Here is a 17,025-nt window from a genome sequence, read left to right on the forward strand (position 1 = left end):
TCGGCTGAGAAAACAACAGTAGTTGATGACAGACAAATCATAAAAGCTGTGAAAATGAACCCTAAAAGACATGTCTGTAAAATCACCATCGACTTACAGAAAGCTGGGGTGATGCTCTGACAATCTACTGTCCTCAGGAGACTTTGACACAGAATTACAGATGCTACACAGCAAGATGCAAACCTCTGACCAGCACCAAAAATAGAAAGGCAAGATTAGAGTTTGCAAAAAAGCACAAAGGTGAGCCAGAAGAGTTTTGGAACTGTGTTTATGGACCGATGAGACAAAGATGAACCTTTATCTAATGATGGGAAAGCAAAAATGTGGAGAAAAAAAGGGTACTGCAATGATCCCAAGAATACAGCCTCATCTGTAAAGCATGGTGGAGGTGGTGTCATGGCATGGGCATGCATGGCTGCCTCTGGAACAGGCCCTCTCAACTTTACTGATGACTTAATGTATGATGACAGTAGCAGAATGAATTTGGAAAGGGTACAAAACCATCTTGCCTACCAATATTCAAGAAAATGCCACCAGATTCATTGGAAAGTGCTTCATATTGCATCAGGACAATGACCCAAAACACCCTGCCAGTTCAGTCAAGGAATTTATAAGAGCAAAGAAATGGAAAGTCTTAGATTGTCCAAGTCAATCTCCAGATTTAAATAGTCACTGCTGTGATTGTGCGCAAGGGAAATGCAACTAAATAATAGCTTTTAATCTTTTATATCTGCCTTATGTTCAACTGTCCCAATACTTATGCTCACATCAATAAGTGGGATGAACTCTAAAAGTGCTGTTCTTTTTATTTGGTAAAACATGTATGTGTTGAAACGGCTAATAATAAAATATGACATTCTGTAGTTTTGTCTCATATTCATCTTTTAATCATGTTTGCAAATGTGTTGACTTCACAGCCAACAGAGCAATTTTGCCTTTACTGTTCCAATACTTATGGAGGGCACTGTATATATATATATATATATATATATATATATATATATATATATATATATATATATATATATATATATATATATATATATTTATTATTATTTTTTAAAGACCCAGCAAATTGATATTCATATGACTAATTTATGGCCTTACTGTGTAATTAATTCAGTTGTGTTTTACAATTGATTGACAGTCCTTGTTCACAACCTTGAACCAGTTACTGGGTACATTGTGTTCTTAAATAAGGAAATGAATAGCAGGTCACCGTTAGGGGAATGTCCCTATATGATTAGCTTTTATAGAAAGAGGCCAAATGACTAATACCTATGTTTTGCACTGCATCTTGGTTACCCTGTAGTCATGGGGAAGGGGGTTCAAATGTATACTTGTCTAGGAGATCAAGAAGAGATGTTATCTAGGAGCACAAGTTTTGTTATGCAAGTTTGCTTGCCTTAAAAAAAACAACTTTTCTGAGTATAGTTCACACCTACTCTTTTATCTGTTTTGCAGGAAGTCTACCTTTGACATGTTCAACTTCCTGGCATCACAACACAGACAGCTTCCTGACACCGACTTGTATGATGAGGAAGAGGACGAGGTTCTTCTCAAATCCACCAGGTCAAATAAGAGTTTGAATTTTAGTGAAGCTTTTTTTCTCTCATATGACGTACATAAGAGTTTGAGGAAAACGGTGAAATCTCAGTATCGTTTCATTATTAATTATTCATTATTATTATGATGTTTTATTATTAATTATTTCATTTAGTGCTTTTCATTTAAAATTATTTTTATAATTGTTTAAAAAATATTTTAATAGGAGTTATTATGAGAAAAGCTGAAGGTAATATTTTTGCATTAAAAACTGATACTGATACTTTGTTTTAGAAACCTTTTTAAGTTTGTTTTTTTTTGTCATGACAGCATGCTCTTCATATTCCTTTCCGCTTTTTAATCTTTCGCTGTTCATATTTCCTCTTTTTGAACAATTCCCTCAGTATTGCCGTTTTTGATGATTTGTCATCTGTGGTTTGGTTTACATGACTAATAAACTCAATTGTATTTTACAGGCGCGCAACAAGTTTGGAGCTTCCGATGGCAATGCGCTTTAGACATCTAGAGAAGACATCCAAGGAAGCAGTTGGTGTCTACAGGTAGGTTGACTGTTTTTAACCTCTAAATAAGGAACGGAGTCGGTTTCAGTTCTGTTATTAGCTCCCACATTAGAGCTGCATCAGTAGAAAAGATGGGTCTGACTTTATATTTTGCAGAAGTCAAAATTCCATTATGAGACTATATAATAAGATGAGATGAAGTCACCAGTCTTATTAAAGAAATGTGCACCTATTGTTTCCAAGTGTTCTCATCCCCTAAGATCTGCTAAGAATATTTATCTTTCTTTTTAAAGAAACACACTACGTTTTAGTGTGTTTTTGCCAGACAAGATAATCTTTGGAATCCATTCTGCAATCCCTTTCCAGTTTCTTCTCTTGGGCTCGGTTTTATCTCATGAGCAGATCGCACTCATTCCTGTAATTCAATCTTGTTGTAGATCTGCGATTCATGGAAGAGGCCTTTTCTGCAAGCGAAACATCGAGGCAGGAGAGATGGTCATTGAGTATTCAGGCATTGTCATTCGTTCTGTTCTTACAGACAAACGTGAGAAATATTATGATGGCAAGGTGAGTGGAAATGTGCTTTTTTTGTGTATTTGTGATCTCTCAGCCAATTATCACCAGGTTTAACAACAGGAATGCATTTTGGGTAGTCATGGCCCTGTTTTTACCCATTTTCCTTGTTGCATTTAGTATTATTTAATACTTATTTAGTTTAAATAATAATAAAATGTAATACTAAAGCCCGATTTGGACGGTAATTGTTTCTCATATGGACGTCTGTAAAAATTAATTTACATGTCACCTCAGTGATAAAACTCATGGATTCGGACGGTGATTTATTCACAGTGGCCAGTTACATGATTGTGTGCTGTAAATAAAATGAATTTTATTTACAAATTTATTCTTCTTATTGTGTAAAATGTGTTTAAAAACACTTATGTCAAATATATTCTTATTATTCCAAGCATATTTTATAATGTATAATCCTATTTATTATATAAATCTCCTGTTTATAAATAGGAAAATACGCGCTATAGTTGTAAATAATTATACGCGATATATCTGTTTATAATACAAATTTTAAAATTGTATTGCATACCTGCTGCTGCCACAATAAAGACCCATTTCGAATGTTTACGTGCTTTTCTTCTCTTTCTGCTCTCACTCGCTGTGGTGGAGCGGTTATGAAGTATTATTCTTTTAAATACTTTGCAGCATTTCAGAAATAAATATGTATGCAAATTACACCGAAGTACAACAATTACCGTACGGTGTTCGGGAGTGTTCAAAAAGGGTTTCAACGCTGAATTTTCAATCAATTTCTTCTCGTAAACTCAGAGATGTGTATTCGGATGGCAATTAAATTACCACACGACCTTGGTGTTTGTCAAAAAAACAGTAGGTAATTTGGCTGGGGATTTTTACAGGGGTGGTCAGAAAAACACAGACGTCCTGCATTCAGACTGCAATTAAATCACCAACTACCCCCTGTATATGGTGAAAATCACTGACGTCCCCCTGAGAAACAATTACCGTCCAAATCGGGCTTAAGACACCATCCCCGGCATTAAAAGAAAAATAAGAACTCATATTTTGCCTAGAAACATTTTACTTTTATTACCAGAGTGCAAAAAGTCTCTAATGCTCACCGAAGCTGCATTTTATATGGTCAAAAATTTAGTGAAATTTGGTTACAGTTTAAAATAATTGTTCCTATTTCAGTATTTTTTAAAATATACTTTGTTCCTGTGATGCAAAGGTGAAAATATACGCAAGATTTGGGTCAGAGTTTGAATATCACTTATACCACTTCTTTCTACTGCTCTTTCTTCCAGGGCATTGGATGCTATATGTTCCGCATCGACGACTTTGATGTGGTAGATGCCACGATGCATGGTAACGCGGCGCGGTTCATCAACCACTCCTGCGAGCCAAACTGCTACTCTCGAGTCATCAATGTAGAAGGTCAGAAGCACATAGTTATTTTCGCCTTGCGGAAGATCTACCGTGGAGAGGAGCTGACCTATGACTACAAGTTCCCTATAGAAGATGCCAGCAACAAGCTCGGCTGCAACTGTGGCGCTAAGCGCTGTCGGCGCTTCTTAAACTGAAAAGGAGCTTGGAGAAGTTGCAGTGCAACTGGACGACAGTGGAGTTAGACGGGTAAAAGCGGTAGATTGAGGATTGACGGGTAAAGGGGGTCCAAGCTGAAGGTTGCAAAGCTTAACACAGTCACCATTTCAATTTCAAAGTCCTTCAACTGGCAGATACAAGGACCACCGTTGCTGTTTGTATCCATTCATGTCGTCCTTCAACCTGGATTCCTGCTGATGAGTCAACATTCGATCCAGTAGTGCAGATAGGACTGGGTGCATGAATGATGTGTGGAAACATGGCCAAGGCCTTTTCAAGAACATTTCCCACCATGCTGCCGCCTCTGTGCTTTATTAAAAGCTTTATCGGAATATTAGTGGTTTTGAAATGAGTCCCGGTTTCAAAGCAGCGGTTTTAAACCAGTTCATAAGCAGCAAAGTACGAGGAAGAAAAGCGGCACAAATATTGAACTGTAGGCAGAGTCGTTGTACATTTTGCGACAAGTTGTGACTACTTTTAAATTATTCCCACATGTTTTTATGCTTTCCAAAACCTGGAATGCGCTGCCAAGAGTTCAGAGTGTTCAGTTCCCATAAATGACCTTTAAATTCCAAACGACCTCCCTTGTGCCGACCTTAAAGTGCTGGATTTTCACAATATGAACGGAACCACCTCTGTGCTTGAGAAGCATTTTATAGTACAGACCACATGTGTAAAAGCATAGCGGCAGCAAGGATACTCTATAAAAACATGCATATTACTAATGAAATGACGTGAACGTATTCAGATCTGTATCTATCGATTTTAGTTTAGATCACACTTTTGTGTTTAGCTGAGAAAGACTCACACTGCTCAGGACAACACTGTAAACCCCTCAGTATGACCCATGGATCCACTCCTTGCTCATGGCGGTCGGTAACAGACTCGCTCTGTTGCATTTCACTCTTGTCTCTTGACTGTTTTTTTGCTTGAAAACCCTTTTAATCTTCTCAAAGGCTTTATTTTTAACAATTAATTTATTTTCGTTGCATTTTTACAGGTAGGTCTAACTCTTCATTCTGTTTTGCGGGCTTGTTCTGTGGTGTAAGTGTATAAGCGTTTTTTAAACTTGATGACCTCCATGGTGCTAAGCCTGAGTCCTAAAGGGGATAAAAACATTACCGTTTCATGTTGCGTGCGAGCCGTAGTTGCTGCAGCTGGTACTAAAATAGCAAAGCCACCCAGACACGCTTTCCAACAATGTGCCCATAAATGTCAGTGGTGTTTTGAAACCCCATTCAGAGTACTCAAATTGCAGCGTTTTAGCATGTTTGTGCTTTTATACCTCTTGAGAGCCTTGTGTCGAAACAAAACTTGTGGAGATTGGATATTTGAGTTTCTATTCGTCGTGTAGTAGAGGACACTACTTCAGCTAATCATGACTAAATGCATCCTCATTGCGTCAAGGTGTGATGACGTTCTGGATTGTTCCTGCAATAAATCATTTTTTGCCACAATTGCACATACAATTGGAGCTCTACATATATCTAGGGAGTTAGAAACTGCTTAAAGTGTCCTAGAGACGTAGGACCGTGAAGGCGATGTATACAAGATCTATATATATTTATAGAAGAGTTATTGAAACAGTTTTTCAGTAGACGGTGGCACTCGGCACCTTAATTTTCCTTGAAAGATTTGGGAGTTGGGTCTCTTCTTCATGCAGGAAAAAAATCAACAAGCTGATGCCATCGTTCATCTAAGATCGTTCGGACTGTAAGAGCGTTTTATGTATGTCTTTATGGGAGTTTTTATCCATAGGTCTGTGCTTTTTGTATGTGACCAAGGTCTTATCAGACTTTTCTTCAGGGTTTTTTTTTTCTGTTGTTTTAAACCGTTTTCCCCATTTTTCTTTAAATTGAACATTGAGGATGAGTTCTTGCAACGTGGCCTTTTTACGAGGTGATGTGTTGAGCCAGCTATTTGTTTTAAATGTCTGATTTTATTTGACTTTCTCAAAGGAGAAGTTTCCTCCCACTAAATCACGTTGTCGTCTCCTGCTTTTTCCTTACTCTGTAATTATGTGGAGGGAGAATCTCCATCCAGAACCTGAAATTTAGCGGATCTCAGATTTTAATCAAACCACCCGACTTGCAAGGATTCTACCTCAAGCTGTTCAGACAACATCAAGTAATACTAATGCAAAACTAGATTTGCTTGGTCTGTTCTGTCATGCAGAGTTGGCTCGTGTGCAATGAAGGATGCAAAGCACTAGTCAGGACCTCCTGTGATAATGCGTCTCCCAGAGGTTCTTGGGTCTGTTCCAGTGTAGGTTATTTTAAAAAAACAACAACGTTGTGTTGAAAGACTTCAAATTAAAAAACACGTGTCTTTGCTACCTTGTACAAATGACCCCTAAGTTTGTAAATAGTTGTATACATATTTCTAAACCTGTTTAATTTTTCTATGCACTTTTTTTATTTATAATGTTTTTGCTTAATAAAGATGTACAATGTTTGAACAAAGTTCAAGATTTATTGTGATCTTTGTGCTGACTGTACAATAGAATCAGTTGTGCGCTACTAATAACTAAAGATATGCTGCTTTCTGAAATGGTTTGAGGACAAATAATAATAATAATTATATATTTCCAAGATTTATGATGCTTATAAAAACATTAGAAGAAAAGGGCACTTTTGTTTCATAAATTCTAGTAATTTAACAAAAATCCAAATTGTGAAATATTAATACTGTTACATTTCATATACTATATAAAACTAAATATATTCCATGCAAGAATGAACTAGGATGAAATGGAGGTAGAGCAACAGTTAGGGGAAACCCCAAAAAGTGTTTTGTCTTGGATTGTAAATGTTTCAAGATGGACTCGAGATTGTAAATGCTTCCATATGGACTCGAGATTGTAAATGCTTCCATATGTTAACTGTATGAAGCATGTTGTTTTCATCTGGGTCAATCTGAGTACGTTATTCAAGCATTGTGTGCGTCAACAACTGTCACTGAATACTGAACACATTTATAGGGAAAAAATACACAATCTCATCAGAAAACTATTTCCAATAGTTCCACTGTTTATAGTTGTGCACTACGATGAATGATTTCTTATTTTGAACAAATACTAAGCATTGACCCTCAGAGAGGCGTAAGCAGATCGTACAAATTCTTATGAGATTGTGTTCAACAATACATTATAATTGTAAATGACTAGTTTGTGTTAAAATATCACATGAATTATTCTTATACACCTGCAGGAAGCTTTGCCAAAATCTCCACTGCATCGTTACGACCGATAGCGGTTAGCAGCTCAGTGAGGTGACCGACAGTCCAGTCTGGGTTCTTGGTGACGACACCCTCCAAAACGGCAACAAGGGGGCTTTTGTGGTCCTTCATGGAATAGGCATAATTTATCCAGGCAAAGGAGAAGGAGCACTGGGCTGCAAGGTGACGAGTGTTCTTGGCGCCAGAAATGTCTGGGTCTAATACCAACACAAGCTCCTCAAGAACATCCAAGTTGTTCAGCACCGTTTTCAGAGATGCATTCTGGACCTCAGGGGCTGTGAAAATATTTATAGAAAATAACCAGTTTTTCACTTGGAAAATGACTGCAAAGGAGATACAGTGGCGTGTGAAAGTTTGGGAACCCCTTGCAGAATCTGAAAATGTGGATAATTTTACCAAAATAAGAGAGATCATACAAAATGCATGTTATTTTTTATTTAGTACTGTCCTGAGTAAGATATTTTCCATAAAATATGTTTACATATAGTCCACAAGACAAAAAAATAGCTGAAATTATTAAAATAACCACATTCAAAAGTTTGGGAACCCTTGGTTCTTAATACTGTGTGTGGTTACCTGGATGATCTACGACTGTTTTTTTGTTTTGTGATGGTTGTTCATGAGTCCCTTGTTTGTTCTGAACAGTTCAACTGAGCACTGTTCTTCAGAAAAATCCTCCAGGTCCTGCAGAATCTTCAGTTTTCCAGCATCTTTTGCATATTTGAACCCTTTCCAGCAGTAACTGTATGATTTTGAGATCCACCTTTTCACACTGAGGATGATTGAGGGACTCAAACACAACAATTTAAAAAAAGGTTCAAACATTCACTGATGCTCCTGAAGGAAACACGATGCATTAAGAGCCGGGGGGTGAAAACTTTTGAACAGGATGAAGAGGTCCAAATTTTTCTTATTTTGTTGAAATATCATATTTTTCCATTTAGTACTGCCCTTCTGACGCGACAGAAGATACTTGCATGTTTCCTGGAAGACAAATGAAGTACAATTTACCTTGATCTTCAAATTCAAAAAGTTTTCACCCCCGGCTCTTAATGCATCGTGTTTCCTTCAGGAACATCAGTGAATGTTTGAACCTTTTTTAATTGTTGTGTTTGAGTCCCTCAATCATCCTCAGCGTGAAAAGGTGGATCTCAAAATCATACAGTCACTGCTGGAAAGGGTTCAAATATGCAAAAGATGCTGGAAAACTGAAGATTCTGCAGGACCTGGAGGATTTTTCTGAAGAACAGTGCTCAGTTGAACTGTTCAGAACTAACAAGGGACTCATGAACAACCATCACAAAACAAAAAAACAGTCGTAGATCATCCAGGTAACCACACACAGTATTAAGAACCAAGGGTTCCCAAACTTTTGAATGGGGTTATTTTAATAATTTCAGCTATTTTTTTGTCTTGTGGACTATATGTAAACATCTTTTATGGAAAATATCTTACTCAGGACAGTACTAAATAAAAAATAACATGCATTTTGTATGATCTCTCTTATTTTGGTAAAATTATCCACATTTTCACAGATTCTGCAAGGGGTTCCCAAACTTTCGATCCCCACTGTATGTAGGGTTATGTGGAACTGTTTTTCGTATACCCACCTAACAGATGCGCCAATCCAGTCTCGTGATCGTTATTACCATCGTTGATTACGTTGTATGAGATGGCCTGTTCATATCTGGCAATGCCCTTTTTGGACAGGCTTTCATGACTTGCTCCATTACAGCATTTTTTAAATTCTGGCATTTATATATAAAAAAAGAGAAATTGACATTGTTTTGTTAATCTTGTGATACTCATTGCACTCAAAACTCTGTTATGTAGCAATAGGAATTGTGTAATACTACAAAATAAATGTAAAGTTTGTCACTTCGGACTCCGTAGCATTGACTAATAGGGTTGCAGAAATTAGAATAATTATGTCCAGAACTCAATCTTGCATTGGTCAAAAAAACAAACAAAAAAGTAACCGGGGTCAGTGTGTTGTAATGCTAAAACAAACAGAGCAATGTTTTGAGAAAGTCACAGTGTTTACATAGAGCAGTCTGTTTATGAAAGATTATTTGTCATCATGTTAAACTACGAATCAACCATTTCTTGATGTCATTTAGCAATGAGATGAAAGACTTTAAAGAGCTCATTTTAAAATGTTAGATCAGCCTCATTCGTTCATAACCTGCAGGATTTCCTTATTTCCTTCCTCCTTTTGTTTTTATTTGACTGACCTTTGTTGAAAGGTTTAGTCCTCCTTCTGATGAACAGGAAGAGACACACCAGAGCGAGAGCTGATAAAATCCCAAAACATACATAGATCCCTAAAAGATGCACAAGAAAACAAACCATCACATCTGCTTTTGATCAGCATTAAAGCCAACATATTCTCTCTCTCTCTCTTACTCGGAGTGTGAATAAACTGTACAAACTGAGTAGGCTAAATTTTAACATACTTGGTTGGTGATATACTGTAATAATGTACAATAACATACACAAGTTTCGGGTCAGTAAGATTTATGCTTCAAATTAAATTGATCAACAGTAAAGTCTTTTCCGTTGTTACAAAAAAAAAAAAGTATTTTAAATACATGCTGTTCCTTTAAAAAAATCCTAAAAATGTATCAGGATTTCCACACAAAAAAATTGCAATATGAAATGTTTCGCAAATCAGCTTATTCAAAAATGATTTCTGAAGGATCATGCGGCATTTCCATCATGGAAAATAAATTACATTTCAAAATATATTCAAATACAAAACTAGATTTAAATTGTAGTTATGTTTTCACAATATTACTGTTTTAACTATGCATTTTTTATATATATTTTTTACAGCATAAGTTTTCAAAAACGCACAAACAACTTTTTAATATGTGCATATGGTAAACCAAAGTAAATATAAAGATTAAGAATAATGGAATTCAAAACAATACCTATGAAATGTGAATGAGACCTTCCCATTGAACTTGGAGAGGGTTTTGGCATAAAGTTTTGAGGGCTTGGAGAGGAGTCGGGGAAGTTTGGAGGTCTCAGAGAGGGGCTTGAGCTGGCAACAGAGCTAGTTATGTGGACAGTCGTACTCGGAGTCTAACAAAAAAAAAGAATTTGCACTGTTAAAATAGTATATCAATCTTGCTTTAGCAGTAAAATACTTTTTTTTTGTTTTAAGTTTAAGCTAATCTCTCTGAGAAAGCGACTCAAAAAGTTGGAACAATCGTTATTACTGTTATCCTTGTGGTCTGCGACGGTTGAGGGATACATTTTCCATAAAAAAACTGCTCTCTGCAAAAAATAAATAAAAAAATATCAAGTAACATTTACAATAATATCCATGCATCGGAATAAAAGAGACAAGATTAAAAGCCCACTTTATATGGTCGTATAGTGGACTGTCTAATCAAATTGAATAAACACAAACAGCTCTTTCGGACAGAGAAAAATGCTCTTATCAGATTGTGCTTCCAGTATGATATTAATGTTGTGTGAGGCTTTATTAACGTGTAAAATACACCCACCCTAAACCCTGGCAGCATAATCTGATAGAATTATCTTCGATTTTCAGAATTTACATAAGCAATGTATTCATCCAGATTACTCTTTAAAATTAGTCGCAGTAAATAAGTGCAATGTAAAGTTAAACGTACCCTTGATTACAGCAGATGGTATCCGAAGTGGTTTTGCACGCCGACGCAATAACCTGTGGCGGTGAGCAAGAGCGACATTTTCGGCATATGGCTTGAGATCCATCATTAAATGTCCCATCTCCGCATGCTCTGTAAGGAGGCTCGATCTGCTGTTGCTCGTCGGACCACCCGCAGTTTTCAGTAAATTCGTGACCTGTCCTCAGAACAGAATAATGAGTAAACGTGCATTTTTCAGACGACGCCAACAGTGGCGATCAGGGTGATTCGCCCTATAGCCTATAATTCGCATTTAAGTTATTAGGACACAGAATTGAAAACTTACCTTGTATGATTTTATATTTAGTCTCACACGGCTCACATTTGTGCAGAGGACGATTCCAGAATTTCCCTTCTATACACCTATCTGAAGTCATTGAGGCTGATTCTTCTTTACGTGGTGGCAGTGAAACCGTCTGAGAGACTGAGTGAATCAACCAGCTGAGCTCAGAGGAAGACGAAGGAGTTGGGTGGGTTGTGGATTTAAAACAATGACGACATAGTCATAATTAAACAGTAGTTACTCTGAGAAGCACCTTTCCCAGTGAATGAATGACAATCACGACTAAAATCAGACATCAGTTCTTTTAACAAATTAACATGAAGTTCATGCTTTGGATTTTGTTGCTATCGTTCCCTAATCGGAGAGCTAATCGATGCCAAGGGCGATATGACAGTGCTGATCTGTCCTTTCTGCTGTAGTCTGTTGAGACACCTGGATAATTTCAAGCTGATTATGATTAACTTTGATGTCCAGAGTCGACACATCCAGGATGTTCTCAGTACTTGCTCGTGAGACCAGCTGCCCTGTGCTCTTGCTGGAATCAAACTAGGTAAGACTAACTTCTTATTACTTCATGTTTTTGAGAAACAAGTAAAAGTTAAATATAAAATTGGTCAAAATATGTAGTAGTCCCATAAAGTGATTTTATTTTCCTTTTTTAAGTGCTTTGCTCTCTCTCTTATTGATTTATTTGCTGCCGATGTACAAAACATATTTAAGTCATTTTTACACAGACAAGTTAAGGCTGCTCTGTTCCTGCTCAAACTTCAGTGTAAACAATGCTGTGTTAAAAAAAAAAATGCATTTACATGGTAATTACAATTGTATACTTTGATAACAGGTGCTGAAGCAGGTATAATTTAGTCTGGCTTTTATGTGGCATTGTGGCTTTACACTGAATTTTAAGCAGGCGCAAAGCTGGCTGTTTAAAGACACCTTTAGTTTTACTTCAGAATAATGCATCATTGGATAAATATGCTGATAAGCAAGCAATCACGAGTTAAACCTTTGCAATGCCTTTGTCATCAGAGTAAAGTTTATTGGAAGACTCAATCCTGCTGAGCCAGCGGATGAAGAAGCTTAGAGCAGGCTGTCTGACTGCTTTATTTAAGCCCGTCCTTCCTTTGTTCACCTCCAGTTCATAAATTGTCACATTTTGTACATTGAAGTACTTCAAATTACACTTAAACAGTGATGTTTTACAAGTGTTTTCATTATTTAATACTACAAAAAAACATGACAATATCTTCTCTTTGGCAGGTTTTGGATCCAGCTTAACCTGACTAGTTTAAAGTAGTGCCATATTCTCAATCATGCTGAGTGGGGTCAGAAGTGCACCTGTTGAAGAAGGCAGAGGCACATCAGGGCCAACACAAGACGATGCCAGGACCAGACCAGCCGCAATCAACAATCTAAAGCCCAAATCTAGCTGTGCTGTGTTGAGTAAACCTGGAGATGGAGTGCGCCATAAGATATATATTTCTACAGTGGGTAGATTTTATCAACACACCCTCATATTGAAACATCGCTTTTATTTGTTGTCATCATTTTTACTCATTCCTCAGAAGCAATTCTGTCATTCCAAACCAGTATGACTTGTCTTCTGTGAAAGAAAGAGTAACAGTTTCCTCAGAATCACTTTTAGATTTTTTTTTACAGTTGATAAATTATAAAAACATTCACACCCAATCACTATCCTCCCAGATTTAAAGATCACGAGCATTTAAACCGGAGGACGACAAAACTGCAGTCTATGCTTATAATGAACAGAATGTTTGTGTTGATAATATTACCATTAAGTATACTTCAGATTTTGCCACAGAATAAAAATAAAAAGGTAATTGTGATTTATCTCACAATTCTGACTTTTTTCCTGTAATTCTCAGTTCATATTTCACACAATCTTTTCTTCTCAGAATTGCGGATTTATATCTTGCAGTGTGAGTAAACATCTTGCAATTATGAGTTTACATCTCGTAATTCTGTGAAAAAAAGTCTTCAAATGTGTTGTAATTATTATAAGTGTCATCCAAACAAAATAACAAGGTTTTTAAGGCTTGAATGAACCTTGAGTCTTAAACTCCAGTGCGATGATAAAAGTTAATACAGTGACATTTCCCTTATATGGTTTTGCTAAAGAAAATGGAAAAAAAATATTGACATTTATGTCATCATCTTTCTACATGTTCTTTTCCAGATTCTCCCTCAAAGCGATAATCAACCTGATTCAACAGGTGGAAACTCCTTTCCTTTGCCAGACATTATGCCAAACCAGACCTCCAAACCAAGTGTGTCCATTCGGCGCCACAAGAGCACCACAGATTTGCCCTACAGCCCTCAGCGTGGTTACATGCGTGGCCAGAGACCCAGTATCTGCGCCCCTACCGAGACTGAGCTGGCGCTGATGAGGCGTTGTTCTTTACGTGAGCCGAATGTTCATCCATGTTGCCGCCATGCTCTTAGCGTTCCCAACATGGCAAGTCCATGCACAAGCCCTCAGCGCAGCACCCCATCCCGCAGTGCTCTCTGCACACCTGTACGGGACGTAGAGTGCAATGTTAAAGCACGCAACAAGCTAATAGAGAGCGAGAACGCACAGACTCCTACTTGCCCACCAGAGCTTCGCGAACAATGCCGTTACGTCTCCAAAGATGGAAAGTGTAGGGTAGACTTGGCACATATGGCTGAGAGAGAACGATTCCTGGCTGACATCTTCACTTCTTTTGTGGACCTTCAGTATAGATGGTTTCTTTTCGTGTTTATGATGTGCTACTCAGTCACCTGGTTTATTTTCGCAGGGCTTTATACGCTAAATGTATTCTTGCGTGGAGATCTTGAAGTTCCTGGTGATGCTGATGTGTGCTACCCCAATATAGATGGATTTGTGTCAGCGTTGCTCTTCTCGGTGGAAACTCAGAGGACTATTGGTTATGGTGCTCGCACGGTGTCGCCACGCTGCTACGAAGGTGTTTTTTTGGTCATGGCGCAGTGCATTGTGGGGTCAATGATTGACGCCCTTATGGTGGGCTGCATGTTCGTCAAAATTTCACGTCCCAAGAAGCGTGCAGAAACGCTTCTTTTCAGCCGTACTTGTGTTGTGGCCAACCGTGATGACCGTCTTTGCCTTATGTTCCGTCTCGGTGATCTGCGTGACAGCCACATGGTGGATGCCAAAGTACGTGCTAAACTCATCAAGTCTCGGCAGACGTCGGAGGGGGAATTTCTCCCGCTGGAGCAGTCTGAGATTGACTTGGGCTATGAGAGCGGCTCTGACCGTCTGTTCCTGGTGGAGCCACAGGTCATTCAACACACCATCGATTCTAGCAGTCCTTTCTGGGAGCTTGGGCCAGAGCAGCTGCGGAAGCAACAATTTGAGGTTATTGTCATCTTGGAGGGAATTGTGGAAGCAACAGGTGCGTTCACAGTCATAGCCCTCTTTACTCAATTTATCTGTTGACCCATTGACCCAAATGTCTTGCATTTGAAGAACAATGTATGGTATTTGAAGAACAATAATTGCATGAACACACACACTTTTATTCATTGAACTTTTACTAAGTTTGGGCTGTTCAGAAGTGGGGAAACCAAGTAAAGTGTATACATACAAACAGACAATAAATAAATATAACTGAATTAAATTGCAAAAAACAATTTGCTGCATGAGTGAATCTTACAAAATCCTATCAAGAACTTACATGATTGTAAGGCGCTTTGGGTGTACAGAAATACACAATGAAGTACTATGTAAAAGCTTCAATCATTCATTTATATTTGGGTAGTTGTAAACGAGTAGGCTATGTATTTGTTGTACTACATTTACATTTATATTTAGTCATTTTTATCCAAAGCGACTTACAATTGGGGAATACATAAAGCGATTCATCTTAAAGAGGCACACAGACCAAGTCTCAATTGTTCAAATCACAAGCTTGCAAGGGAATGAATACATTAAGAGAAATACAATTTTATTTAATTTTTTTAATTTAGGATGAAGTCAAGTAGTGTCGAAAGAGATGAGTTTTCAGTTGTTGCTTGAAGATTGATAGGGATCCCACACTCCAGATAGGGGTGGGAAGATCATTCCACCAGCCGGGAATGGTGAAGGAGAATGTTCTGGAGAGTGATTTTGAGCCTCTCTGTGATGGTACCACAATAATAGTGAGTGGAAGTAGGCAGGTGCTGAGCCTGTGGCTGTTCTATCCAAGCAACAATGTCTTGAATGTCTTGAATGAAAATGTGGAGGGATGTGCTAAATTATCATGTGAGTAATATTACAATGGCAAGAACCTTGATTACCCCCCCCCCCCCCCCCCCCCCAAAAGAAAATATATATATATATATATATATATATATATATATTCTCATACATTATAGATTGAAACTAATGTGGAGAAGCGAAGACGAATGCGATTTGTTACACCATAGCGCCATCTTGTGGTCAAGGTTCAAGTTAGCTCGTCACTATAACAAGACATGATGCTTTCTCAGATCGTTGACAACTTTGTTTGACAGGAATGATGTGCCAAGCGAAGACCTCCTACATCGAGACGGAGATCGAATGGGGAGCCCGTTTTGAGCCGTGCATGACACTGGAGAGAGGGGCATTTCGAGTCGACCTGAGACGCTTCCACAGCACATATCCGGTGCCTCTTCCGCCTTGCAGCGCACAAGAGCAACACCTACAGACCCTGCAAGTGGGACTGGAGCTCCAGGAATTTCTGAAAGGCAGTGTTAACTGGAAATTGGGTGGGGACGACCAAGAAGAAGACATAGTGAAACTACCAGGAGCACGCACATTCACTATCCACAACATCCAGGAGGAGCGAGTGTCAGAAGTCAACGAATGCGAATATCTTTAGTTGTTGTGAGTGCCCTTTCTCAGCGGTTCAGCTTCCGGAAGTGTTGTTCCCATATATGTGCTCTTTAGGCATTTTCCAAGGATCTTAAGTAGCCTAAAGAATTCTGAATATAGAGACCGGATCAGTTCAGTCATTTACTTTTTGAGAGTGAGCGATCACTGCAAGGTTGTTTCCTCCTCAATCATGTTTCTGTGGCAACGGCGTCTTTTGGAATAGTCGACGCAACATTGTAACAGATTTCAAAACATAATAGGCTACATCTTAAAACTTTGTAAATAGATACAGAGAAAAAAAGGAACGTCATACACTAAATAAGATGTTCTAAACCTTGTTGTTTAGGCATGGCAAATTGAAAACAATGTCATCTACAATCGGCTCAAAATACCGAAAATGTAATATCCTCTGACTTTATGGAATCATAGTCTGAAGCTAAGAAGTTAGAGTAGAGTATTCCTGCCATTATTAATATATAGTGCTGTCAAACGCATCCAAAATAAAAGTTTTTCTACGCATAATATATGTGTGTAATCTGCATAATTTATTATATACATATAAATACAAACACATGCACGTATATATTTAAGAAAAATATGTTGTTTATATATTAAATATATTGATGTATAATATAAATGTATAAACGTAAATATTTTCAAAATATATATTGTATGTGTATTTATAGATAATAAATATACACAGTACATATACTATGTAAAGAACTTTTATTTTGGATGCAATTAATCATTTGACAGGACTAATGCACTATA

At 37.8% G+C, this 17,025-nt stretch overlaps 3 protein-coding genes across 4 annotated transcripts in view; 2 read left to right on the forward strand and 1 right to left on the reverse strand.

Annotated features, from left to right (window-relative positions):
* The window catches only part of LOC306851804 (histone-lysine N-methyltransferase 2A-like), a 41,794-nt gene extending 35,128 nt beyond the window's left edge, over positions 1-6,666 (forward strand). Inside the window, exons 34-37 of one of the 2 annotated variants that reach the window (XR_013782535.1) lie at positions 1,465-1,572; positions 2,022-2,105; positions 2,504-2,633; positions 3,905-6,658. Coding sequence is in view for 1 of the 2 variants with exons in the window: in XM_079388249.1 (XP_079244375.1) it covers positions 1,465-1,572; positions 2,022-2,105; positions 2,504-2,633; positions 3,905-4,180 (598 nt within the window). In the remaining variant the exon portion in view is untranslated. Of the gene's footprint in view, positions 1-1,464; positions 1,573-2,021; positions 2,106-2,503; positions 2,634-3,904 lie in introns of both variants that reach the window. The other variant, XM_079388249.1, reaches the window with a different exon arrangement.
* LOC306851806 (IGF-like family receptor 1) lies at positions 6,605-11,800 on the reverse strand. Its single transcript, XM_079388252.1, has 7 exons — positions 11,406-11,800; positions 11,084-11,276; positions 10,664-10,721; positions 10,373-10,526; positions 9,674-9,763; positions 9,050-9,187; positions 6,605-7,714 (listed from the first exon to the last, which is right to left on the reverse strand). Exons 1-7 carry the CDS (start codon positions 11,494-11,496, stop codon positions 7,398-7,400), a joined length of 1,041 nt encoding a protein of 346 aa, XP_079244378.1. The 5' UTR covers positions 11,497-11,800; the 3' UTR covers positions 6,605-7,397.
* Positions 11,801-12,715: 915 nt separating this feature from the next.
* On the forward strand, positions 12,716-16,261 carry LOC306851260 (G protein-activated inward rectifier potassium channel 3-like; the record flags this gene model as incomplete). Its single annotated transcript, XM_079387422.1, has 3 exons — positions 12,716-12,862; positions 13,600-14,815; positions 15,915-16,261. The coding sequence occupies 3 exons, from the start codon at positions 12,716-12,718 to the stop codon at positions 16,259-16,261; spliced, it is 1,710 nt and encodes a 569-aa protein (XP_079243548.1).
* Positions 16,262-17,025: the final 764 nt, after the last annotated feature.

This window comes from Barbus barbus (genome assembly GCF_936440315.1).
Source record: "Barbus barbus genome assembly, chromosome: 31".
Taxonomy (NCBI): Eukaryota; Metazoa; Chordata; class Actinopteri; order Cypriniformes; family Cyprinidae; genus Barbus; species Barbus barbus.

Bases quoted from the DNA above. Each gene is read 5' to 3' on its own strand.
- LOC306851806 (XM_079388252.1), bottom strand. From the start codon at position 11,496: ATGACTTCAGATAGGTGTATAGAAGGGAAATTCTGGAATCGTCCTCTG. The intron at 11,277-11,405 runs GTAAGTTTTCAA...TTCTGAGGACAG, and splicing joins TAAATATAAAATCATACAAG to GTCACGAATTTACTGAAAAC. The intron at 9,188-9,673 runs GTCAGTCAAATA...TATAAATGCCAG, and splicing joins GACTAAACCTTTCAACAAAG to AATTTAAAAAATGCTGTAAT.